At 29.0% G+C, this 25,518-nt stretch overlaps 5 protein-coding genes across 11 annotated transcripts in view; 3 read left to right on the plus strand and 2 right to left on the minus strand.

Moving 5' to 3' along the window:
• The first annotated feature begins 4,344 nt into the window (after positions 1 to 4,344).
• Positions 4,345 to 5,904, plus strand: ND-24 (NADH dehydrogenase ubiquinone). The gene is made up of 5 exons (XM_065507217.1): positions 4,345 to 4,506; positions 4,642 to 4,764; positions 5,107 to 5,382; positions 5,452 to 5,571; positions 5,644 to 5,904. Exons 1-5 carry the CDS (start codon positions 4,468 to 4,470, stop codon positions 5,812 to 5,814), a joined length of 729 nt encoding a protein of 242 aa, XP_065363289.1. The 5' UTR covers positions 4,345 to 4,467; the 3' UTR covers positions 5,815 to 5,904.
• Positions 5,905 to 7,289: 1,385 nt separating this feature from the next.
• LOC135956378 (chromodomain-helicase-DNA-binding protein 1) lies at positions 7,290 to 15,635 on the minus strand. 3 transcript variants are annotated; one of them, XM_065506839.1, is made up of 3 exons: positions 14,749 to 15,635; positions 10,663 to 11,066; positions 7,290 to 8,472 (listed from the first exon to the last, which is right to left on the minus strand). In XM_065506839.1, the coding sequence occupies exons 1-3, from the start codon at positions 15,406 to 15,408 to the stop codon at positions 8,235 to 8,237; spliced, it is 1,302 nt and encodes a 433-aa protein (XP_065362911.1). In that variant the 5' UTR covers positions 15,409 to 15,635; the 3' UTR covers positions 7,290 to 8,234. The 3 variants fall into 3 exon arrangements, with proteins under 3 accessions (XP_065362911.1, XP_065362913.1, XP_065362912.1); XM_065506841.1 differs by lacking the exon at positions 7,290 to 8,472 and adding an exon at positions 9,526 to 10,580 and having other exon boundaries at positions 10,658 to 11,066; positions 14,749 to 15,620; XM_065506840.1 differs by lacking the exon at positions 7,290 to 8,472 and adding an exon at positions 9,526 to 10,580 and having other exon boundaries at positions 14,749 to 15,612.
• A 2,562-nt stretch (positions 15,636 to 18,197) lies between these two features.
• Positions 18,198 to 21,028, plus strand: peng (Pumilio and CPL domain-containing protein penguin). Its single transcript, XM_065507188.1, has 4 exons — positions 18,198 to 19,398; positions 19,517 to 19,919; positions 19,990 to 20,246; positions 20,610 to 21,028. Exons 1-4 carry the CDS (start codon positions 18,265 to 18,267, stop codon positions 20,928 to 20,930), a joined length of 2,115 nt encoding a protein of 704 aa, XP_065363260.1. The 5' UTR covers positions 18,198 to 18,264; the 3' UTR covers positions 20,931 to 21,028.
• On the minus strand, positions 21,000 to 22,005 carry dod (dodo). Its single transcript, XM_065507189.1, has 2 exons — positions 21,820 to 22,005; positions 21,000 to 21,673 (listed from the first exon to the last, which is right to left on the minus strand). The coding sequence occupies exons 1-2, from the start codon at positions 21,878 to 21,880 to the stop codon at positions 21,246 to 21,248; spliced, it is 489 nt and encodes a 162-aa protein (XP_065363261.1). The 5' UTR covers positions 21,881 to 22,005; the 3' UTR covers positions 21,000 to 21,245.
• Positions 22,006 to 24,806: 2,801 nt separating this feature from the next.
• Evi5 (ecotropic viral integration site 5) overlaps positions 24,807 to 25,518 on the plus strand; it is a 105,274-nt gene continuing 104,562 nt past the window's right edge. For 2 of the 5 annotated variants that reach the window (XM_065507520.1, XM_065507519.1), the window contains exons 1-2: positions 24,807 to 25,059; positions 25,213 to 25,348. The gene's annotated coding sequence lies outside the window, so the exon portion shown is untranslated. The remainder of the gene's footprint in view (positions 25,060 to 25,212; positions 25,349 to 25,518) is intronic. The other 3 variants (XM_065507518.1, XM_065507521.1, XM_065507517.1) reach the window with 2 other exon arrangements.

The following is a 25,518-nucleotide window of genomic DNA, read 5'->3' on the forward strand; positions in this document are numbered from 1 at the left end:
TCCAGGTAATTTTAAATATAGTCTGAAAGTTTTACTAAAATCGGAAAACTTTAACCCTTAAATCGTGAAGGTCAAAGGTCAATTTTTTCAATATTTGGAATTCTCATGGAAAGATAGCGAAATATTATATATTTTTGGGCCGATTTTGATGAAACTTAAGAAAAATATAAAATGAAGTCTAGTATTCACAATAACAGTACAAAAATGGAAATTAACCCTTAATAGCACTTGGGGTCCAAATGACCCTCAACTTTTAAAATCACGAAAAACACATTCATTTTGACCCCAAGTACTCTTAAGGGTTAATTTCCATTTTTCTATATAGGTCAATTGTGAATCTATACCATTCAGGGACCCACTCAAACACACACAACAAATTCATCGAAAGCGGCCCAACCGTTAAGGAGGAGTTCAGTTACTAACACACGTACAGAAGATAAATAAAGAAGAAAATTATTTTGTGGAAATTACACTTATATATACCCTTCTCACGAAGGTGAGAAATGTTGAAAAATGATAGGGCATAGAAGGAATGACCTAGAAGAAAATCGGTCAAAATCGGTAAAAAATTTTTTACACGAATTTATTTTCTTCAAACTAAATTTTTTTTTCTTAAATTCATTTTCCAAAAAAAAAATGTTTAAAATTAAAAAAATTTAAAAAAAAAATTTGGAAGAAAAAAAATTTCTGTGGAATGTCACAAAGTGCATCCTCATAACACGTCGCCATAGTAATTTGATAGGTCCCCTTCATATACAATTTTAGAACTAGTCACAAGTTTTGTGTTGGTTCCCTTCCCCCTTGTGTAGTTAAAACTTTATTCTGACTCATACCGCCATTTTTTTATAATTTCACCAACATTTGTGCCAGTTGGCCAAATGAGTTTATTATTTAACTACACCATTTCCAATTGTGTTTTTAATTATATTTCACATGTTTCTAATTATATTGTAATTCTTTTTCAGAAATTTCTAATTATAGTTCAGAATTTTCCATTTGTATTTCAGAAGCCTCCAGTTATATTTCTGTAATTTCTATTTGTATTTATAATTGTTAAATTATACCTAATTAAACAACATTTTCTATTTGTTTTTAAGAATTTTCTATTTGTATTTCAGAAAATTTCATTTGCATTTCTATTAGTAATTTATGAAATACAATTGGAAAGTTCAGAAATGCAATTGCATATTTCTGGAATACATTTGATTTCAGTCCGAACTACAAATAGGAAATTCTTAAATACAAATAGAAATGACGGAAATATAATTGGAATATTCTGAAATTCTGAACTATATTTGGAAATACATTAAATACAATTGGAAATTTTTGAAATACAATTGAAAATGGTGTAGAATTAAATTATTAGATCAAATCACTATTTTCTTAACTGCCTCCTTACATTGTATACACAAATTATCTCATTTTCAGCTACACAACATTCATAATTCATCAAGAAAAACATTATCATCAACATTATGATCTGGCTCATGCGTAACGAAATCTTTTAAGTTAAAACTTTTCAACATCTATTCTTGTTTATCTTTGTGTTTAAATATGTATAAACACTAGATTTAAAAAAACTTTTCTTTGGTAATAACATGGCCAATATACAAGCCAGAAAAAAAACAAAGAGAAATAAAAGTAAACAGAAACATTTTAAGAAACAGAACCCATTAAAGACCACAAAACCAAAATTATTCATATTTTATGAAATAATAATGAATGAATATTATAAACGCAAGAGTTAAGAGGAAGAAATGTAGACCAGAGGTTACCTCTAAGCCATACATCCAGCCAACTAGCGTAGTCAACCAACATATTTCACCTTATTTCTTTTGTATCATCTACAAAATCTTAATTAACCATGAGTTTTTCTGGGTTGTTTTAATTTTGAGAAGATTTGTACAACATTATTAACAACAGAACTTTAAACAATTGTATTTATAAAATTGTACTTTTAAAATGGAATATCAGTTACCAAAAACAAAAAGTAATCGTTATATACAAAAGTAATGCATTTATTTAACTCTCTGTTGCTTATGAAGTAATTTTCGTTCTTGTTGTCACTGTTGTTAACATATTGTTGTTGTAGCCAACAAAGCTTCTTTATTTTTGGTAGGGTTTTTTTATTTTCTTTCTTGTTTTTTTCTCTTCTTTATTTAAATTTGTAGACGGCGGTGTAGTCAGTAAATGTGTTGGTGTAAAATTAGTAAATGTGTGCTTTAATAATAAATTTAGCTTTGGGGAAAGTGTTTTTGTTTATACCTGTATGTGGTTGTTGTTGTTTTTGTTATTGTCATCATATTATTAATGTTACCGTTGACATTCTTTAGTTCATATTCATGCACATTTTTTTCATTTTGTTTTGTTTTTTGTAAATTATTTTAATATTTCTCATACGCACACGGTTGCTCACACAACAATGCATAAAAAATATTTGTTTTATTTTTCTCTTTTCTTAAAGCTAGAATTCCCTGTTCTTTTGTTTAAATTTCAAAGGAATCCCTTTGCTTTTATACCTACTTACTTACATTAATTTGTATTTACTTTAAACCTTGATTTCTTGGTAATGAGTTTGAAGACCTCTCATTCTTCCTTATTACATAGTTCATGCTAATGTTACTTGCATTTATTGCACGTGCCAACTGTCAACAGTTTTTCAGTTGAGGAGTCACTACTTTTTTATTCATATTTTGTTCTTACCCGTGTACTTTAATGTCTTTCTTAAAGGTTTACTTCATTTAACAAAGAATTAAGTTTTTTGTGTGAAATATGGAAAAATATCCAATCATTCTGTTGCTGGAGTTCTCAAAAGGGGGTCCCCCAAGGGCTCCATTGAAAAATAGTCTTCACGGTGAACTTGAAGTGTTATTTTACAGATGTGCGAATTGTAATTTGTTCGCATCACACATGATTAGGGGCGGATTAATTATATATCCGAATCACACGTTTTCCCGTAAAATTGCATCGATTTGTTAGTGCATATTTTATTGATAGTGCATTTTTTGTTATATTTTACTTCAAAATGCATATTTATATGCATATTATCCCAATTTTCAATAAAAATACTATTTTTATCGGCGCTGCACAATATATTGTCCCGAGAAATAGTTGTTTTTTGCAAATTTGTTGTAGAAATAGCATCCGAAAAATTAGTATTAATTGGGGTTTTCATTCGAATAAAAATTATTATCTTAATTTTAAAACATGTAAGGAAGTGTGGTCGGTCAAGCCTGACAAAGTTCAATTTCGGATGGACATATGAAAGGGGGACAGGAGAAATAATGGACCGCTTTCAATCAGTTTCAATAGGCTTCGTCCTTGGGCCAAACAAATTGTATGTACCAAATCGAAATATCTTCAAAATTTCTACTTGTACTTTGCGAACAAGGTTTACATGAACAGCCAGACATCCTTTAGACTCTGAATGTGATTCTGAGTGTTAGACTAATATTTTTGAACGTTACAAACATCAGCACAAACGCATTATACCCTCCCAACTATGGTGGTGTAGGGTATAAAAATGAAAAATGTTTTTATTTATATGGATAACCCGTAAAAAATCATTAAATTTCAAACGAATTTTGAACAATTAAAAAATCCACGTGGTCCCAATTGCACGACCTTATTGGCCAATTGACAGGTCCATTTCTCGGAATCAAGTTATCGCCAAATTTTGATTTCAATATATCTATGATATCACCAGCATGTAATATAATGGAGTCTGTAGGGTCCAATTTTGTTTAACAAACTCTGTTGAGTTCCATGCTTCTAGTAAGAACTCCTCTAGCTAAAATAACGTGTTAAAAAATTAAAAAATTGCTTTCGTTTCTAATAAACGCTAAATGATGAATATATGACAATACGAATGCAATTTATCGAATTATAAAAAGGACACATGCATTAGAACGGATTTGAAATGAGTTTAATTTGATATTTCCATAAATAGAATCTATCAAATTAATATTATGAAATTTACGAAGGCAATATCAAACATATATTAATAATATTTATATGTAATAAATCAATTTAAAAATAATACATAAGACTTTGATTATTTTATAAGGAAAGTTGCTTAGGTTTCGAACAATACTGTATATAACCGCTATTTAGTTTTTTTTTTGATTTGAAAATTATTCTCATTAACAATAAATAACATTTATTATAAACGCATTTTCACTTTATTTTATATTTTTTAAATTTAACTGTAAAATTTACCCATTAGCCCCTTTTTTGTACCCTTTCCCAAAAACATCCCATTTACTAACATTTAATACAACCCCACATTAGCTGTCATAAGTAAATAAACATTGAAACAGCTGTTCGTTGACAATTTTTTGACAATTCGGAAAAAAATCGTTTTGTCTGGTGTTTTGTGTGGCCGTGCCAGTGGAAAAGAAACAAATTTTCTTTTTTTCCTTCTTAAAAGAGATTTTAAAAGGCAATTTGTTTAAATAATAATTAAAAATGCTTGCCAATTGTGCAACAAAAACCTTGCAATATGTGGTAAGTATAAATTAAGTGGAATAAAAGTTAAAATATTGGCCGCAGCAACAATTTGCAAGGTTATGTAATTTTAAATACACCAGAAAATAAATTTATATAAAAATATTCAATTAAATATTGTTAATTATATTTTAGCGCGGCAGTTTGCGTACCATTGTCAGTTCGGCCGTAAATCGCAGTGATAATTTGTTTGTACACCGTGATACTCCCGAAGATAATCCAGACATACCATTCGAATTCACACCAGAAAATAAGAAGGTAAGTTAAAGAAGAGCACAACATTTTCAACATACAAGTAGTTGGTAAATTTTAGGAATAGGAAATCAAGTGGAATTATGTTTATTTAGCAAAAAAAAACAAGTGGAATTATGTATATTTAGCTAAAAAGAAAAACTTATTTTTAAGAGCAGGAGGTGATGTTTTGATACTATAAGGAAATGTTTACAGAAAAAGTGGAAGGATGAGAGAATTTTTAAGTTTTTCAGTTATTGCTGTATATACAGCCGTAATCGAAAACCAACCGCTTGGATTTATTGAAATATATTAAAATTCTCATTGGAATATGTTTGTAATAAATTATGTTTATATTTATAATTTTAGCGTGTTGATGCTATCTTAAGCATCTACCCCGAAGGACACAAACGTGGTGCCATGATCCCCTTGTTGGATTTGGCTCAACGTCAATACGGTTGGTTGCCCATTTCAGCCATGCACAAGGTGGCTGAAATTTTGGATTTGCCCAATATGCGTGTCTACGAAGTTGCTACTTTCTACACCATGTTCATGCGTAAACCTACCGGTAAATATCACATTCAAGTGTGCACCACCACACCATGTTGGTTGAGAGGTTCCGATGAAATCCTTGAGACATGCAAGGTAATAACAAAAACTTATAAATGCATAGCTCAAAATTAAAAAAATAACCAAAATTTTTGTTACTTACAGAAAACCTTAAACATTGGTGTAGGTGATACCACCAAGGATATGAAATTCACCATTTCAGAAGTAGAATGCTTGGGTGCTTGTGTTAATGCTCCCATGGTAGCCATTAATGATGATTATTACGTGAGTTAATTTTTTTTTTCTAAACGATTTATTCTAAATGTAGCTGATATTTGTATTTGATTACGTTTTTAGGAAGATTTAACCGCTAAAGATATGGAAGCTATTTTGGCTGACTGCAAGGCTGATCGTATTTCTCCCCCTGGACCCCGCAATGGCCGTTTCGCCAGTGAACCCAAGGGTGATGCCACCTCTTTGACAGAGGAACCTAAGGGTCCTGGATTCGGTATTCAGCCTGGTCTTTAAATGATGTTGTTTTGCGATATTTAGAAATTTTTAAATAAATCCTAGAAATTTTACTAGTTTATTTGAGTTGTATCTAAACTGAAATGAAAATTTGGTATTTTTATTAGTTAACCGCGTTCGTTGCGGTTGCGAACAGGGACTATAGCTGATATGAGGGGCTGAAATGTTAATTAATGTGGCTAGTTAAGATGCCAATAGCAAATCCGCTTTTAAACAATATAAATTAATGGTTAAAATGGTCAGTTTGGTATGGTGATGCTTCCCATAATATTACTTTTAAATGTAAATATATTCAGATTTCAGTTTAAATACCTTTAATGTAAATATCGTTACCTTAAATGCATAAGGACCTATCCTAACTTTTTAAAATTTTACAGGAGTCAAAAGACTTAATAAAATGAAGCATTGTGGTTTGCAAAAATTATTTTTTTCTTTCTTTAATAAAGTCTTTATTTTTAAAAATAGAAGCGAAAAATTTTTTCATTTGCGACCCCACAATATATATATCGTTACCTTAACATAGAAAGGCGCTCGTGTATTTTTGGCTAAATATGATATATGAGCGAACCATTTATCGAAATAAACGAAAAAATGGGCTTACAAAAAAAACACGAAAAACACGGCCCACTTAGGGCCTTCTATTCGACCTGTCACACATTTTGTTCGGAATGATTTCAATTCCTTAGTTTTTATTCCGATCGATTTCGTTTTATGTTCTTCAAAAAATATTTAATAATTCTTCATGTCAGATTTTAATTTGACAGCGTTTTTTATATAAGGTGAAGTTTTTGGTACAGACATTTTAAGAAAAACAAATAAATGCAATCAAATATCAATTCCACTTTGAAAACTGAATGTGGTTTAATTCCGAAAGAAATTTTCGTTTTACTTTTTGTGAAGAAGTAAATTACGGAATTAATCATTTTCGATCGGAATGGAATTCTGCGACTGGCCTGTATATTACGGTAATGACATGCATATTCTGGATCGTAATAGATAGCGGAGTCGATATTGCCATATCCGTCAACTTCCCGTAGCCTCTAATGATCCATGATTCATACATCAAGTGGCTATTTAAAATCGCGAAAATCGGCCCACAAATGGCTGAGATATAAGGAAAAAAACAGGACCGCGATTTTAGGCCTATTTTTAATATATATATAGTAATCCTATCAAGTCATTAATGTAGTCAATATGGATATTTAATGATAGATATTTCAAAGACCTTTGCAACGCCATAGTAAGTCGGACCTATAATGAGTCAAAATCGGGAAAAATATTTTTTAACACGAATTTTTTTCACGAAAAAATATGTTTGTCACAAAATTTGTGTCACAAATTAAAAAAAAATCACCCATAATTTATAACAAAATTTTTATTTTAAAGTATAATTTGGTGTAGGTATTCGGTACAGCCGAATATACTTGTCTTGTTTTAATTATTTTTAAAATTATTCACCAAATAAAACAACTTGCTTTTATTTTCCATAAAAATTATGATTATTTTCTGTTTATTTGAATTGAAACTCTATAGATAAAATATTCATTCATTCGATTCGATTTGCACTTAAAAATTATAACGCGTGGATCTTTAACAATGTGAAGTTGTTCATTGTTCGGATTGATTGATATACATACATAATTTTAGTGTTTTTCGAATAGCCTTTTTTTGTGGTAATATTTACTTAAGTTATTGTTATTTCAATTTAATTTTACTGTGATTTTTTTAATACATTTTTTTTTTTGTAAGTTTTTTGTTACAGTTTTTTAACCCTCTAAAATAGAGAGAAGTACAATAAGTAAAGAAAATTACATTTTTAAAACAAAAAATAATTTTCAATTGAAATTAGAAAACAGCAAATTATTTCATTTGCATTTTTCTCCAAGATTATTTTACATATAAAAGTTAATATTTAAAAAAAAAAAACTTTACTAATTTTTACTAGCTGCCTGGTATAAGAATTGCCGGCATTAACTGTAGAATATATACACAGCCTCAAAAAGTGAGTAAACACCAGAGAATTAATTTATTTTTTTTAAGATAATGAAAATCATTAGAGTCCGACCTAAACCGAAACATTAAAATTGTAATCGATGGATAGATTTTATGATTTTCATTATCTTAAAACTTCAATTAATTCACTGGCATTTAAACACTTTTCAGACTGTGTGTAGATTTATTATGCATGATTGACTAAAATAGTTTGTCTTTTTTTCGGTTGAAATTTAAAAAAAAAATAATAACAATTTTTGTGATGATAAGTTATTTAAACTTAAAATATAGCAAATCAGTTATCTAAGTTAAATTTAATTTAAAAAAATACATTGGAGGGTTAATAAACTGTGTACTTAAAAATATATTTATATAGAATGCAATTAAAAATTAGAGAAACTAAACACATTCCTTTTGAGTTACTATATTTAATCCAGTAAATATTGCCCACGAATCCTATAAATGGAGGCAAACATATCGGCTTGAAATTTATTCTTAGCACTCGATGGCACATCCTTCATTAGACTTAACATCATTTTCAAAAATGACTCATCAACAGCCGCTAAGTTAGTTGGTTGAACAGAATGACGGCCACGACTTGATACGAGAACAGAATCATCTTGAGTATCGAAACCGGAATCCTCAGGAAGTACAAATTCATTATCACTGTAATAAAGAAAATATGAATGATATTTAACTAAAGTTTTTTCTTTAAAAAAAACTTTTACGAATTGGAACTTAAAGTTTATACATGTTTAAAGATTATTTATTTAATTCACAACATAAGCACTTTATAGTATGTATTGTTGTATCGTGGTACGATAAAAATATTTTTTTCAAAATCTCTTCAAAATTTTCTAAACGTTTTTGTTATTTTTAATTAGTTTTGTTCCAGTACTTGTCAAATTTTCTGTTTTTTTTTACAGGAACTCATTCTCGTAATAAAAATTTCGTTACATTTTGTAATTTTTTTGCATAATTCTGATTAAAACCTGTAAATCTGACTGATATTGTTAGAGGAAAGCTGTTTGTATTACTAAATTTTTCTAAAAGTTTTTGTTATTAGTAGTTTTGTTCCAGTACTTGTCAGATTTGCAGGGGTTTTCAGGAAGTCATTCCTGTACTAAAAATGTGGATATATTTTGTAATTTTTCTTTATAATTCTGACTAAAACCTGTAAATCTGACTAGTATTGTAACAGGACCACTATTTGTATTACTAACCTGGCTTCTGGAAAAGATTATTTTACAATTTTACAATTTCTTGTATAAATTTGTAATTTTTTTTATAAAATATTGATTTAATTTTAATGAAAATTTTGATTCCTTAAGGTTGGGGTTCAACATGGCATATATTCGGTGAAAAAGATGCAACCACTAAAACAAATATTTGAATTCTTTAATTTATTTCAAAAACTTATTTTACTTAGAATGATTAAAATCAAATATTTAGTTTTATCTTATTTTATGTTTAAACTTAAAAGCCAAAGAAATTTGTGCTAAAAACAAGTGGTTACGCTTTTTGAGTAAATATTTGCCATGTGTAACCCCACCCTACCTTTATTCTAATAAAGTACTAACAATTTAATTAACAACATTCTGTTCTGTAGATAAACAATTATTATTTTCGATTTGTTTTTCATGATATTTGTAAACTAGTTAGTTCGATTTGTTGTGTTTGTTGGTTTGTTAGAAGAAGAAAATTAAAGAAGACTAGTAATTCTTTCAAAGATTTATTAAGAGTAAAACTTTTTTGTTTTCACTTTAAAACTAGTTTATTGCTAAAAAATAAGTTTTTCATTTAATTTGTTGTTGTTTTTTTGTTTTTGTTTTGTTGTTTTTTAAATATTATTTGTTTGTATTTCTTTGAATATTTATATTTTTATATTTTCTTGATTTAAATTTCTGGAGTTTTGTGTTTCATTTTTTATATATATTTATTTATAAGTATGTTTTATTTTAAATCATTTATATTTTGTTTTTGTTTGTTAAAAAGAAACTTCTTATAGACCTAAGCTACAATTTGTTCTTCTTTTTGCAAAATTCAATGCAAAAATATGTTTTAAATATTTATACCATTTTCAATATTGTATTTTTGTTTTTCTTTGTTTGATAAGTTTATGTTTCTTATTTATTTTTTTTTGTGGAATAATTTTGAAAAAATAATTTTAATAAAAGGAATTATTTAAAATGTAATGGAAAGTTTTTTTATTCAAAAAAAAGAGGAATATTGCTCTTTGACAATAAAATTCATTAAATATTTAAAGGTGTTAATTAGTTTTGTTTTGTTTCATTTCGGTTTTCTTTGTTTTTGTTATTATCAAAATAATACAAAAGTAAATAAATGTTAAAATCAACCATTATTTTAAATTTCAATTATATAATGGCGTTTACACAAACTACTGAACGCTACTCACACTTAAAACACAAATAAATATTATTGTTTATTATAATAACACCGTATTTCAGAAAAAAATAACTGAAGTGTTTAAAGAAAAAGAATTTTAAACAAAAAACCGCACTTAAATGTTAAAATGTATATAAATATATATAAAGTTTAAAAAAAAGTGTTTAAAGGGTTTAGGAGGGAAGTAAGGAAGGAAAGGGGATTTTAAGAAAGGAGAGGATGTATTGTATTTGTATATTTATATAAATATGTTTTATCTTTTTGTTTATAATAAAAAATAAAACATCTCCAATTTTGCTGGTATTTTTTTTTTTTTTTGTTATAATACACATAATCCATTTTAATCTTCCATATCGCCATAGAAAACTCTGCAAGCGACAAAGAGATATTATTTAATAGAAATCGTTGCCTTTCCGTTTCAGCTGGGTAAATTAGTAATATTTACCTTACCTTTTCTTTGTAACCGATCTCTTTGACTTGCGGCCAATCGGATTGTTGATGTTGGTGCGCGGTGCTGTCTCGTTAACCAAACGTTTGGTTTTCTTTGGCTCTTCACGCAACTCTTTAAATGAGACATTCTCTTGAAGCTTCATTTTTGCTAAGAATTTCTGTATTATATCGCCACAGTTAAGATTCTCCTCAGGTTCCCAGGTGTCATTTTTGGGTCCGAAACCTTTCCAGCGTATGCGGAAAACGCGTCCTTTCTTTTCTTCGGCATAATCGATGATTTTCTCAACTTCCCATTCTTGTTCTTCTTCATCATCTTTATTTTTTTTACTGCCACGACCACCACCAGCTGCTTTGCCACCCTTCTTTTTGGCCGGCGATGAATCTTTCTTCGGTGAAGATTTTTGCTGGAATGGTTTTTTAGTTTATTAATTATTGTTCGTTAATATGAATTAGTTTTTTTTATAGATTTCTGAAAAAAATCTTAAGTTTTAAACAATTGGGGCATTCACACGTTCTACTATTTGGTCATATTGTCATAATGTCCTAATATATTATGATAGTTTAATCAAATTTTTGTTGTGTTTCAAACAAAAATTTTCTAATCTAATAAGACTATTTGAACTATGTTTATTGTTTTGTCATAAAATATTATTTTTTTTTGTTTAAAACACAACAACAACTATTATAATAAGGACATTATGACAATATGACTAATAGCAGACCGTGTGAATACCCCAAATAAATAAAATAGTTGTTTAAGCTTATTCTGGAGTCTAATATCAATGAAGTTTCATTCAATCCGAAAGCGAATCTAATATTTGTCCAAAAAAACTATCTATGGCTAAATTTAAAGCTAACCGGAACTTTTTGAAAAATGTTAAGTATGTTTCAATCCTGGGATAATACTTCCCAAAACCTACAGAAAGTTGCGATATTCAGATTGTTTATTTCCGATCTCATGAAAATTTACTACAGATATTGTATATTCAATGATTTTTTAACTGTAGACATATGTCTTCAAAGCTGAAAAATACCCTAAACCATAGGGTATCATAGAGACGAGACGAAATTATCATTATTTTATTTCAATCTAAACAAGTAAAATTTTCTAAATTTTTTTATTAAAAACTAGCGAATTCGCTCGGTATATAGATCGAACTATATAGATCAATCTAACCCAGCCAGGGACCCTCTCAGAAACACACTCAAAATTTCATCGAAATTAAGTATGAGTTCAGTTACTAACACACGTACAGAAAAATTATATACATACAGTGGTGGCCAGGAATTTAAGACAAAAATTGTTTGCTAAATTCCATGTAATTGTCATTTATTTTTTCAAATATTTCCACAAATATGTATGCATGAGGACTGTTTTAACACACAAGTGTGTTTTATTCGACAGTGTCAATTCATACATATTCACCACGAACACATAAAATTTTTCTACAACTTGACCAAAAAAAAAATTTTTTAAATAAGCATACTTTCTCCAATTTATATCATTGTATTTTTATTATTATAAAATATTAGGATAAAATTTCGTATTTTTAGTTCCATTAGTTTCGGTCATATCATGTTTTTAACAGCGGATGTTCGCTGAGGTGGGTCAACGTATTTCCACATATCTTTGTCCATATATGTTTTACCGATTTTTCCAAACATTTTTCAGAAACTAGAAACATTAATAATAAATTTCATACCCTTAGAGGTCCTTTTATTTTGGCTCTATCGCACTTAAAATTCAGTTGATGAAAAAAATTCAAGTATTTGTCTTAAATTGGTGGCCACCACTGTATATAAAGATTTGAAATTTAAAAAAATTTCTTTGGTGTTAATTTTATCTGTCCATTGTTTCCGTCTCTGCGGCGGTGGAAAACAAAAATGTGTACTAATTACATTGTAATTCGAAAAGATTTCCTTTCAAATGAAATTGCGGAGTAATCACCCTCATCTAAATTACCTTTGAAAAATTTATGTTGTATGTGCTGGGTTTGTTATTTTTCCTACAAAAATCTATAAAAATATTAGAAATTAGAAAATAAATTCTCAATTATTCGTATTCTTGCAACGTCAAACAAAAGAAAATATGAAAAAAAAGTTAAAATCAAAGTTTGACGTTATAGGGGTAAATATTGAAAACTCTCGCTAATGATTCTACCTTCTGCAATTATTGTATCATGGAATAATCGAAAACCATATTGCTAATCAAAGGGTTATAAAACAAACAAAATTTAGCATAAATCTTACAAAAAAACTAATTTTTTGTTTTGTAAACTATTGATATATTAAATTAATGAAAAATTTAATCATTCAATATATTTTTAAATCTATTTCAAATCTGTAATGGATTTGAATTCAAGAAATTAAGAATTAATTCTATAAATAATTAATTCTCAAAGGATTGAATTCAATACATTTGAAGTATAAAGGAATTAAGCCTATGAATTAAATCAAAATGAATTCATTACCAGAATGATAGAGATACAATATATTTTGATTTCATGTTTTGTATATTTTTCATAAAACAAAAATAGAAGTTTAAAGAGAATGTAATTTCCACTACTTCTTAAGCAATAGTACATCCATATCTACCTAAATTCGTCAATATAATGAAGCACTTAAAATATTAAGTTTTAAAATATGATCTGGGAATTGAAATAATTCACATAAAATTTCATATTAAAGTGTTTTTTGATTTTATATAGAAAAAAAATATGAAATTCAACGTTTTTAAATTTTATTTTGTTTAATTATTAAAATTGATTATGTGTCTTATTTTATTTAATATCTTTTAAAATATCTTCCACTATGGATAAACAATCACCAATATTCTGTAAGTCGTTGTCGACACCAAAAAAAAAATGGTATATGTTTCGCCGATATCGATAACAATTGGTAACTAAAAAAAATTGTGGCAATAGCAACCATTTGTTTCACCAATGAAAAAACGTAGTCGATTCATCGAATATGCATAGGGGTTCTATACAATTATTCAAATTATTTAATAATATTTAAATACTGGCATAAACACATGAACTCCAGTGTGGAACTAATATAAAAATCATGCATGTTCACCGAAATCGAACCACTTTATTTATCATCAGTTGATCACCTATCTGAACTACTTCATTGTCATATAATTTTATGATGGGTAGTTTTGGAAAAAATTTATGTGAAAAATATGTACCTATGTATGTGGAAAACATGAAAATTTTTTTGTAAATTTACTTGTACCATTTTGCTATTGTAAGTCCATGAACAAATATGGCGGTCAAATAAAAAAATCTATACCACTTTTGGTAGACACTAAAAATATTGCATATACCGGTAAATGTTAGTAACAGTGCCGCCTATTAACCCCACCAAACAATACAATACAAATTTTACCTATTATATAGATTTTTTAATATTAGTATTCATTAAAATTAATATTATCAAATTTATAAAAACCGGTATACATATATACTATATTTAGATATATTGCATTACTTGCTGAATGAATGAATGAATGGTGGGTATAAAAATAACAATAAAAAAATGTATCAATTTTTTACACTTTTGTTTTTAGCAGACAGTATATCAGTATAATTTTATTTACACAGAATTAAATAATAATTACCCATTTTTAATATAAATATTTATATAAAAATTAAATAGCAAAATTACCCTTTTTACCATCTTGTTTGTTATACGTTAAAAAAAGTATTTGTTAATAATTAACTCACGTCAAGCTCTATCAACTACATTATTATCTGAAAATTGTTTGATTATAATTTATGCTTTCTTATTTTTCTTATTTATTTTTTTGCTTTTATTTTATACTCCTTTTTTCGGTTAGTATGTATTACTCTGCTACAATTGGTACAACATAAATTTACCCCTGCCAACAAAACCATTTTGTAAACATGGCTACCCTGAATACAAAAGAAACTAAAACTTGGCAATCATTGTGTAGCGACTGTACTCTTTTTCGAGGTTCGTTTACGTTTTTTTTTAACCACACTTTCCATTTAGCGATTTCTATGCCTCCCACTAAACACAGCCTTTCTTTTTTATGCCTAGACACATAGTTATAATGCTTACCTTCTTCTTGTATTTTTCAATGATATCGGGACAACTGAGTGTATCCTCAGCTTCCCAAGTATCGTCATCCTTTGTATAGCCCTTCCATCTAATTAAAAAGTAGGAAACGCCACGTTCCGTTTTGTGACCCACAATATCCTTGACTTCATATTCCTCTTCAACATCGCCATCGTCCTCGTCATCACTAACGGGTTTCTTTGCTTTAGCTTTTCCTTTAGCGCCTTTAGCTTTGCCAGTAGCTAGTTTACGGCCCTTCTTCTTTGGGGTGCCATTTAATGGCTCGTCATCACTTTCATTGTCACCCGACTTCTTGGATCCAATTGCCTTACGTTTTTTAGCTTTTTTAACTTTATCTTCATCGATACCATCATCGCCACCATCGGAGAGATGAAAATCGGTATCATCATCATTGAGGCCGGTTCCTACTGCGTCATCGGCGCCGACATCATCATCATCATTTGCGTTTAAAGAGTCAAAAGTTTTGTTGTTGTCGTTATTGGCGATGTCACCATTTTCCGAATCGCTACCGCTGGGCGCTGGGTCAACATGATCCAAAATCATTTCATCCTCAGCCTCGTCGCCTCGTTCACTTTGTTTATCTTCATTTTCAGCAGCTTCCGTATATTCGGATATTTTCTTCTTATGTATTTTACCCACCATTTTGCTTATTTGACACCACTAAGCGAAAAAAAAACACCGAATGAAAAAAAATACACACAATTACTGAAGTTTTGCGAGGGCTTTTTTATTATTATTAAGCGTTAAGTTCTTGCAAATTATTATAGAAAACTAGTTTTGCAAATTTGAAAAATACAAATTAATTTATATTTTACCGACAAATTTATTTATTTTCACCGCTTTTCTATAATATATCTTTTATGAAATTAAAAAATTTTTAGACGCCGATGTTGTTGGAAAAAATGGTGGATTTTTCCTGTGCTTTTTCCTTTTTTCTGCAGTGTTGTATTTGGTTTAGTGTTGCCACATGCAGGTAAATTAAAAAAAATGCGTATTAAAATAACTTATTGTTCTCGAAAGATATTGAATATAATTACATTATATTTTTAACATTTTTATTTTTACCTAATTATTAAAACTAATTTTAATAATTAGGTAAATATATTTCGGTAATGGAATTTGCAGTTATTATTTTCATTGGCTGACAAATACTTATCACAACAATTAATAACCTTTGTTGTCAAGACAAAGTTGTCTCAGCTGAAGCACTAACACTATGTCTACAACTGACATGAAATGCTTAACATTAACACGATGTTAGTGTTTGGTTCTTCTCATGTTTTAACATGGTTGTTAAACCATGTGTTTTAACAACACTTTTATAACATGAAATATTTAAGCTTAACAGCAGTCATTTTGTTTTTTTTTTACAACACGATTTCACAAATACACTTCACTAAAATCACAAAAAAATAAATCACACATGATTTTTTAGAATTTGCTTCGCTGATAATCAAAAAATAATGAAATACTCCATCATTGACATATTAAAAATTTACCATAAATCATATTTTAAAAGCATTTCATGTCTGCTGTAGACTAAACACCCTATCTTGACAAGACATCAATATGTTCACGTAGCGAAACATTTCTTGTCCGCACATGAATTTGTTTCGTGAGGATAACTCTTTTCGATGTTATGTTCTTGTTCGAACATCGTTCTCAGAACAATTGTTTGCTGTTTGACATGAAATGTAATTTTCACACAAAAAAGAAATAACCATTTTAAAAAATTATGAAAAACTACGAAACAATATGAAGCGAAGACTATACCCGATAATTTTTGTCATAACAAACATTTATCAGATATAGACATATGTTCTGGAATATTATACAATTAAACTCTTCACGGTATTGCCACATATAAAATTCACAAAATGTTGACACAGGCAAATTTTAAAAATTTAATATTTCACTATTGTGAATTGTTGTTCTAAGTATGATCTATAAAGTTGCCATATTATTAATAGATGAAATATAAATTGCGACCATTTTTGTTATCTCGAGTATACATTAGTGAATGGTATGAAGAGCTTATAAGCGATTTTCGATCAACCATTTTCATTTTGATTTTAAGAGTTGATTAGATTAATCAATCCCAATAATTTATTGTTTAATAATCGACTCTGAAATTCGGTTTTTGACTATGTATAACCGTAATTGGTTACTAGTATTATACAATGTAAGCATAGCTAGACTATTCTGGGGTGTTGCCTTCCAAATAGTAAAAATAAACAATTTTTTTTTATAAAAAAAAATATTTTTTTATTAAAACAAAACTAAAATATCACAAAAATTCAGTTTGCTAACATAACTACTTCATTTTGAATATTTAAAACTGCTAATTTATTTTATAAAATATTTTTATATATTTAACTTCCAATAATCAACTGAAGGAATAGAATCCGGCAAATCCAGATTTAGCTTTTACCTAATGTTGATTCTATATAAAAATCTTCAAGAACACTTTTAATTACAGCGTAATTTTTAATTACTTACTTACAATTTTCATATCTACACCTCCATCTAGTTATGCAAAGGCTGTTTATTTTATACTGTTTAATTTGAAGAGCTTGGCTTAGGCTTTTTAAATCATTATTATTTTCTGGTTTCGAAAAGTGAATGCATAAAGCCTCAATGCTAATAATGTTTGCGCTGATGATAAGTATGTGTGAACACGAATCCACAATTACTAAGTTTAGTCTGTCGGATAAACAATGAACCAAAATGGCTTGCTTTATTTTAGCTTGTAAAAACCAAACATTACATGTGCTCCGTTGTACGATTGGCATTGGGATATTTTTTAAAATTGTTGGTTCCAAAAACCCCATGATTAATGTTCTAGGGCACAGGAATCTCATAACGAAACAATCTACAAATCCAAAAAAATCTTTCTGCGACTTTCCAAATTTTTATCTGGGGTGGGCATGCGAGTCTGGGGTGGTTTTGCACCCCTCTATCAACACCAATGTGTACTATAAGTATATGCTCAAAATTTGATTCTTTAACGTGTTTTATTATTGAAGCCAATAAGGTTTATGTACATATATATTGAATCCTTATAGATAATGAATTTTATTATACAATATTCCGATTTGACCTTTGTATTTGTAGCAGTCCATATTAAAGAACATGTTTTTCTTGTACACTGTTCAGATTATAGCTAACACAAATAATTCTCCTACAAAATTAAGAAACGAGACAAAAGGTTTTAATAACATGATTTTCAAAGCCAATGATATGAAATGTGTGCTTGCATCTCAAAAACTAGTTAATCTTTAACGTATTTTTTGCAATAAGGTGGCCCTCTTCATAACGGTTCTATTGATTTTGTTTTGGTAAAGCTGCCACACTTTCCTCCACCCCAACGTATAACAACCCTGTATTCAATGACATTTCAAATGAAAACAATTTGTATTTCATTTCGAAAAGGAACGCACGTGTTATTGAAAATTGTAGATTAAAAGAAATATAAATTTAATTTAATACTTTACCATAATGATAAATACCAAAAAACGTGCCGCTGATAAAAACAGCAATACCGAAGAACCATTGAAGAAGAAAACACCCAAGTTTGAAAAGAAGACTGGTGAAAACGATAACAAAACACAGAAATTTGGTAAACCCACCAAAGTTGGAGGATTTAAAAATGGTGATGGCAAATTCCAAGGAAAAGATAGCAAATTCAAGGGTAAAGGTGATAGTAAATTTGCAGGAAAACCCGGTAGTAGGCCAGGAAATAAATTTGCTGGTAAACCAAAATTTGGTGATAAAAACCCTGCTGAAGGCGGCGATAAACTAGGCGAGCCAGAGAAAACTGATTGGCGTAAATTTAAACAAGACAAAAAAGATTTAAAAGTGAAACGTAAACAGTCAAAGAACACCTATGATATATCTATAGAAGCCAAACAGATCTATGAAAAGTTAAATTGCCGTAAAACCGAAAAGAAAACTGAATTAGTGGAGCAATTGTACAATTTGTTCAAAACCGGAGATACCATTAAAAAAGTGGTAATGGCTCACGATACCGCCCGTATCATACAATGCATGCTTAAGTTTGCTTCACCCCCACTGAGAGAACAGCTTTCGGAACTTTTAGCACCATTCGTTGTCGAAATGTCCATTTCAAAATATGCACACTTTTGTGTTTTGCGTATGCTTAATTATGGCTCTCCAGCAACAAAATCCAAACTTGTTGATGCTTTTATTGGAAATATTGTCAAGTTGGCTTCTCACAATATTTCCAGCAAAATTCTTGATGATGTTTATCTTACGGTAGCCAATCCTAAGCAAAAAGCCTATATGCGTCAAGAATTTTACGGTGATTTATATAAAAAATCCAAGGATGAAAATGTTAAATGTTTGGCCGATTGTTATAAGGAAACAACAAATATGAAAGCATCCATCTTAAGTTCGGTCAAAGCTAATTTGGAACATATTGCCAATAAACAGTTGGTGGATAATTCTTTGGTGCATGCTGTAATGTTGGAATATGTTAAGGAAATGGAAGAGGATAAAGTGGACGAGACTGTGACAATGCTCGCTTCGCATATACCTTTGATGTTGACAACCAAGGATGGTTGTCAGGCGGCCATAATAAGTTTCCATAAATCAACACCTAAAAATAGAAGAGTAAGTAGAGATTTTACGCTAAAGAAAGGCTTTCTATTTGAAAAATTTTGATTAAAAGGAAATAACGCAATAATTACAAAGAATCCTAATAAAATTTAAAATTCTATAATCATTACAGGCTATAATCAAGAACATTAAAGAACATTTGATCAAAATATGCACCCATGAACATGGTCATATATTTGCCATAGCCGTTATTAATGCTTTGGACGATACAAAGGCTACCAAAAAGGCAATATTTGATACAATACACCCCGAACTACAAAACCTTATGTCCAACCAATATGGTCGTCGTGTAATTGAATGGCTTGTGTCGCCCGGCGATACCAATTGTTTCCATCCCACATTTATAGCTACCATAGAAGAGGGCCTTCAGTATGGTAAAAAGGATAAAGATATACGTCGTAAAGAAATTTTCGAGCAAATTGAAGAACCTATAGCCGCAGCTATAGCAGAAAATCCAGAATTTTGGCTATCGGATAAACATATTGGTTTGGTCACGGCGGATATCTTAAAGAAATGTAATTACATAGTTTTTTTTAAAAAAAACAATTTTCATAATAATTTTATAAAATATTTGTATTTAAATAGTAACCTCAACAAATTTTGTAAATGCTGCTGCGGCTTTGGCTAAAATTGTGGCAAAATCTGATTGGTCTGTTAGCGTTGAAGAGGATTCCAAGGATAAAAAATCTAAGAAACCACAAGATGTTGAAAAAATTATAGCTGAAGCCACCAAGTTGAAAACAAAACAGCGTAAACAGGCTCAGAAAATTATCCTAAGCGAGGATAATGAAGATGGCGAAGAAGATAAGGATGAGGATTCAGAAACAGAAGTAAAAAAAGAGGTATAGCAAATCATTTGTCATTCCGTTTGTAATTTCCACATTTTTTGATTGGGACTCCATAAAGTCTATACGAAATCTATATAGCCGTCGTTTGTCTGTCTGTTGAAATCAACTTTCCGATGTCCCAAAATAACTTACATACATGATTGATACATCAATCTATCCGCTATTGTCCAACTTATATTTGCAATTTAAAATCGGCTAACAAATGGTTGAGATATAAGCAAAAGACGATGACTACCTCGATTTTTTTTAACAAATTTTAATTTCAAACATTTTTTCTAATATTTATCTTGAAGTGATGAAAGTATATATGATTTTGCACTTTTACTTAATAAATTTAATAATGTTCTTTCTTTTTAGGTCGCCACTGTTACCATTTTAGGCATTGAAGAGGCTGGTCTTCATATTGTATTAAAGAAAATCATTAAAAATGACAAAGAGCGTCTAGCCCAAGACAGCAGTAGTGAAACCTTTGGTAATCTTTTAATACAGGAACTCAACGAAGACACTCTTAAATCATGGTTGAGCATAAATCGTGCCTGCTTTGTCCTACTGAATATTGTAGAAAATAATACAGATGATCTGCAGAAACAAGTGAAAAAACTGCTTAAACCTCACAGCGCTCTTTTGAAAAAGCAAAAGTTCAATGGGGCCCAATTGTTGCAGAAAAAACTAGTTTAAGTTTAAAATTTTATTATTTTTCAAAGTTTATAAAAATAGGAAAACAAAACAAAAAAAAAGAAAAAAATATTAAACAATTTATCAATAGTTTTATTTAATTGGTTTTTAAATAATCATTTTCATTTTAAAAATGCAAAACTTTAGGAGTAAATTAATTAATAATAGTATTTTCAATTTTCAAATGTAGTTAAAAATTGTGTTAAGAAAGTTTGTTTTGTTGTAAGATGTTTACTTTACTTTTAAAATGCGTTTTTTTTTTTTTTGATTTTCTTAGTAAGTGCGGTTGGTGGTGCATTATAGTGTGTAGCGTGCAACTTATTCTGTGCGTAAAATAATATGCAGTCCAGATTCGGTATCTACTATTTTAGATAATTGACCAACTTTTAAGCTGAAAGCAGCCTCTTCAAATGGCTTTTGCATCTGACCACGTCCAAACATGCCCAAATCGCCTCCTCGTTTAGCCGAACTGCAATCACTAAACTTTTGGGCCAACTCCTCGAGAGTGGCATCGCCACTTTCAATCTGCTTGCGATAGTCTTCCAATATTTGACGAGCTTCATCTTTGGTACGTGTTATATTCTCTTCACGCCATGAGGAGGGTCGACGACTGCCCTTGTGTTTGACTAGCAAATGTGAGGCTCTTACCTCACTGGGTCCTGTAGAGGTAATTTCTTTTTTGGCCGGTTCTGTAGGCAAATCCCATTGGGATTCTTTAGTGTATACATTTAAATAATAGGTAAGACCTAAAATACACAAAATATTAAGTAAAAAAATCAATAAACTATTGGTATGAGGGCAATGTAAAAAAAAAATTGGCGAAAAAACCAACAATATCAAAGGGATGCTCTTTTTTTTTGTTCACTCCAAGAGGGTTTCTTTTTTCACTTACCCGTTGAACGGCTTGTGCGTACCTCCCATCCCTCTGGTATATTCTTTTCGTTATCAGACATTTCAACTGTATTTTCCGTAAAATTAGCAACTATTTACTTCTGATAATAATATTTACAATGACAATTTGCAAAAGATATATATTTTCTGTGATATATACCGCACGCATGCACAAACAACCGGTGTATAGGGGAAATTCTAAAGTGATTAGTTTATGGTGAATGTAGAATAAGCATTATGTGTTATCCATTTGTTGTGAGTGTCTGTACCGATTATTATACGCTTTCCAACACTGTTTTATAATAACAACTCTGTGCTAGAGCTGGCCAACAGAAAGTGTTGTCAAAATGTATGTTTTTAGTTAGATCTTGCGATTTTTATATGATTTAAAAATGTAGCGACAGTAAAAATACAAATAACTATAAATAAGAAATGTATCGCCACCTTAAATGCAAAATAAAAAAATAAAAAAAAAATTAATAAAATTTATATTTTAAAAAAACCCTTTTATTTTTATTTTTCCATTTTTTCTCTTTTTCTAAGATCTAAGATTTACATTATATTATGTACATTTTAATTGTCCTATATGATTTTTATTATATATGTGTGTTTATATGTATGTATACATATATATAGTAATTAATAACATTTTTTTATTTTTTTTTTACTAAAATCTGTTCTGATTTAATGTTCAGAATTCATTATTATATTAATTGTTTGTTATAAATTTGTTTATTTAAATTGGAGAACTATTATTTCTAAGTCTATTTTATATTTTACTAGATGCCCGGTAGCATTTACTAATGTTAGTTCGTCAAGTTTCTCCAACCCTGCCTGTTCTTATTTATTTGCAAATAAAATATCTAAATTTGTACTGCATACTCAAGGCGTATTTAACAAGGTGACAGCAGTGGCGAATTGAAATAAATACAGGCGAATTCACTTATTTTTTATCAGAGCTGTAAATGAATCACTCATTTTTGAATTAATTCGCGAATCATTCACACAAAAAAATGAATTGAATGAAATTTGAGTCAATTCAAATGGAATTGGTAAAAATGAATTGCAATTCGTTTCCAATTCAAATGAATTGAATTGATTTTGAATTAATTCAAATGAATTTGTTAAAAATGAATTGCAATTCGTTTCCAATTCAAATGAATTGAATTGATTTTGAATTAATTCAATTCATTTACAATTCATTTGAATTGAAGTGATTTTGTATTAATTCAAACGAATTAGAAAAAAAATAGCAATTCACTTCCAACTCCGACGCGAAATTCGCAGCATATTTAGCAGATTCTTCAATGTCATTAAGTATCCAGTATAATTAATCGACGGTTAAAAAGTCTTCCTTTAAATATAATGCGCCGTTACCATCTTCAGCTGGTGTTGAAAGTTGTTTAAGGTGAATGATGCATTCTAATTAAATCTAATTAGCCTTATTTATGAAACTCAATTGTGTTTTGAACTACATACATTGTTATTTTTCCTGATTTTTGATTATTTTTGGAAGATAGTTTCATTTTTTTGAAATAAATATAATATAAATATTAGCAAAAAGTTTGTTGTTGGGTGGTCGTGGGTCACAAAATTTCAAAAATTATTAATTGCTTCTTGAATATTAAATATGTTTTGTCGTTCAGCGTATTTCAAAATAAAAATCAGTTCTTCTTGAAGAAACAAACTCCAAACACCATGTTTTCATTGATCAGGCGGGTATACAGGACAAGGCTTTTCAATTACATTTTGGTAGGAGAAATCTTTCATTCCCCCTAGAGATCTGCTCTTGAATTTGATTGATTGCAACTCATTTTTGAATCATTCATTTGAATTGCTAATTCTTTTTTCTAATTCATTTGAATTAATTCAAAATCAATTCAATTCAAATGAATTGTAAATGAATTGCAACTCATTTTTACAAATTCATTTGAATTGGAAATGAATTGAAATTCATTTCTGCCTAATTCGTTTGAATTGATTCAAATTCCATTCAATTCATTTTTTCAATTCAATGAATTAATTCAAAATTTAGCTAATTCATAATGAATTAAAATCAAAAAAGAATGATTCATTTACAGCTCTGTTTTTTATATATAGAGTTTGACATACGGACGTACGGGCGAATATTTTTTATATATGTAGTTTGACATTTGTGCGTGCTATTTCTATAATCAGCTGTGCTGCCGATGGCACCTTATTAAATGCACCTTGTGCATACTTTAGGGTTTTTTTATTACAGTTGACTGGACTCAAAAAAGCCGGTTTTAGCCGTAATAACCGAATAAAAAAAAAATCAGCCAATTCGCTCCAGCCGTTCTCACGTGATGACATTACATACATGGACCATTTCCTTTTTATATATATAGATAGATTATTTTAATTTTATCATAAGAGAAAAAAATATTTATTGTTGTTTATATATTTTTAAGTAGAAATTTGTGACCGATTAGGGTCTATAATAGGCTAGGTTATGATGAAATAAATAAATAAAAAAAATAACATAACACCACTTTTCATAAGTTCATAATAAGGTCAAAGTCGAAAACCTAGCTACAGCTAACAACTTGTACACATGTGGACAGATTATACTTTAGATGGCTTTTTTACTTTTTTAAATGAAATACTGTTTTGTTATCTAAGTTATCCCTTATAATTTAAAAGTAATTTAAGTTTAGTTTTTTACCTTGATTTTACTTTGTTTTTCACAAATATTTTCGGTAATAGCTATCTAAAAAATGTGAAATCACTCTTTAGTGCACTGTTCAATTGGATCCTTCATTGGTAAATGGGATAATGACACATGCCTTCAAATCTATCTAAAATTAAATAGACGTTTTTGCTTGTTTTAAGAGCTTTTCAAAATGCAAAAGTTGACAACGCTGTTAATCAACCAACCAACGTACACAAAATCAGTTGGAAAAAAGAAGTCAAACGAAGTTGACGTTTTTCGTGAGTGTATTACAAGAAAACAGCAAAAAGTGGATTAAGAAAAAAAAATCAAAGCAAACTAAAAATTTGCCAATTGGAAAAAAATTAATCTAAAAGATATTTTTTACACAAAATATTACTGCCAGAAAATAACTAAACAACATAAGTGAAATAAACAATTATAAAAAATAAACATAATAAGCACTGAAAAAAGTGTGAACACGATAGAAAAAAAGTATACAAAAAAAGTAGAAAAATCATAGAGAAATCGTTTTGTGTCTACATTAGCAAATTAAATTAAAAAAAGGAGGTAAATAAAGAAAAAGTTGATGAAATATAAAGTGTCTAGTGAATAATAAAAAAATATTAAACAAATGTTCTAATTATTTGTATATAATTATCAAAAAAAGTTTCGAATACATAAAAAATAAGGCCGAAAAATAATTTTCTTTTTTTTTACAAGTGTCTCATACACACCTCTTTATACAAACAACAACAAACATACAATTATATTTTGCTAAATAATAGGAAAAAGTAGCAACAACAACAACGATAATAATCATCATAGACATCAGCAATAATTTCGTTAACTGCAGAATGTAAGTTGTGTTTTTTATTTTATTTCTTTAGAAAACAAAAAGAAAACTTTCATTTTTTGTAGCTTTACGACGATTAACAAAAAAAAGACAACAATTAAAAATTGTTTTCTTTCAATAATTTATGTTTTTTTGTTGTTGTGTGTTCGTTTGGTCAGTTTTGATAGTTAATC

The sequence above is a fragment of the Calliphora vicina genome, chromosome 4, assembly GCF_958450345.1.
Source record: "Calliphora vicina chromosome 4, idCalVici1.1, whole genome shotgun sequence".
In the NCBI taxonomy this organism is placed as follows: domain Eukaryota; kingdom Metazoa; phylum Arthropoda; class Insecta; order Diptera; family Calliphoridae; genus Calliphora; species Calliphora vicina.

Bases quoted from the DNA above. Each gene is read 5' to 3' on its own strand.
- ND-24 (XM_065507217.1), top strand. From the start codon at position 4,468: ATGCTTGCCAATTGTGCAACAAAAACCTTGCAATATGTG. The intron at 4,765-5,106 runs GTAAGTTAAAGA...TTATAATTTTAG, and splicing joins TCACACCAGAAAATAAGAAG to CGTGTTGATGCTATCTTAAG. The intron at 5,572-5,643 runs GTGAGTTAATTT...TTACGTTTTTAG, and splicing joins CCATTAATGATGATTATTAC to GAAGATTTAACCGCTAAAGA.
- LOC135956378 (XM_065506839.1), bottom strand. From the start codon at position 15,408: ATGGTGGGTAAAATACATAAGAAGAAAATATCCGAATATACGGAAGCT. The intron at 11,067-14,748 runs GTAAGCATTATA...AAACCATTCCAG, and splicing joins TTGAAAAATACAAGAAGAAG to CAAAAATCTTCACCGAAGAA. The intron at 8,473-10,662 runs GTAAGGTAAATA...TCTTTATTACAG, and splicing joins AGATCGGTTACAAAGAAAAG to TGATAATGAATTTGTACTTC.
- peng (XM_065507188.1), top strand. From the start codon at position 18,265: ATGATAAATACCAAAAAACGTGCCGCTGATAAAAACAGCAATACCGAA. The intron at 19,399-19,516 runs GTAAGTAGAGAT...TAATCATTACAG, and splicing joins CAACACCTAAAAATAGAAGA to GCTATAATCAAGAACATTAA. The intron at 19,920-19,989 runs GTAATTACATAG...GTATTTAAATAG, and splicing joins GGCGGATATCTTAAAGAAAT to TAACCTCAACAAATTTTGTA.
- dod (XM_065507189.1), bottom strand. From the start codon at position 21,880: ATGTCTGATAACGAAAAGAATATACCAGAGGGATGGGAGGTACGCACA. The intron at 21,674-21,819 runs GTAAGTGAAAAA...TGTGTATTTTAG, and splicing joins ACGCACAAGCCGTTCAACGG to GTCTTACCTATTATTTAAAT.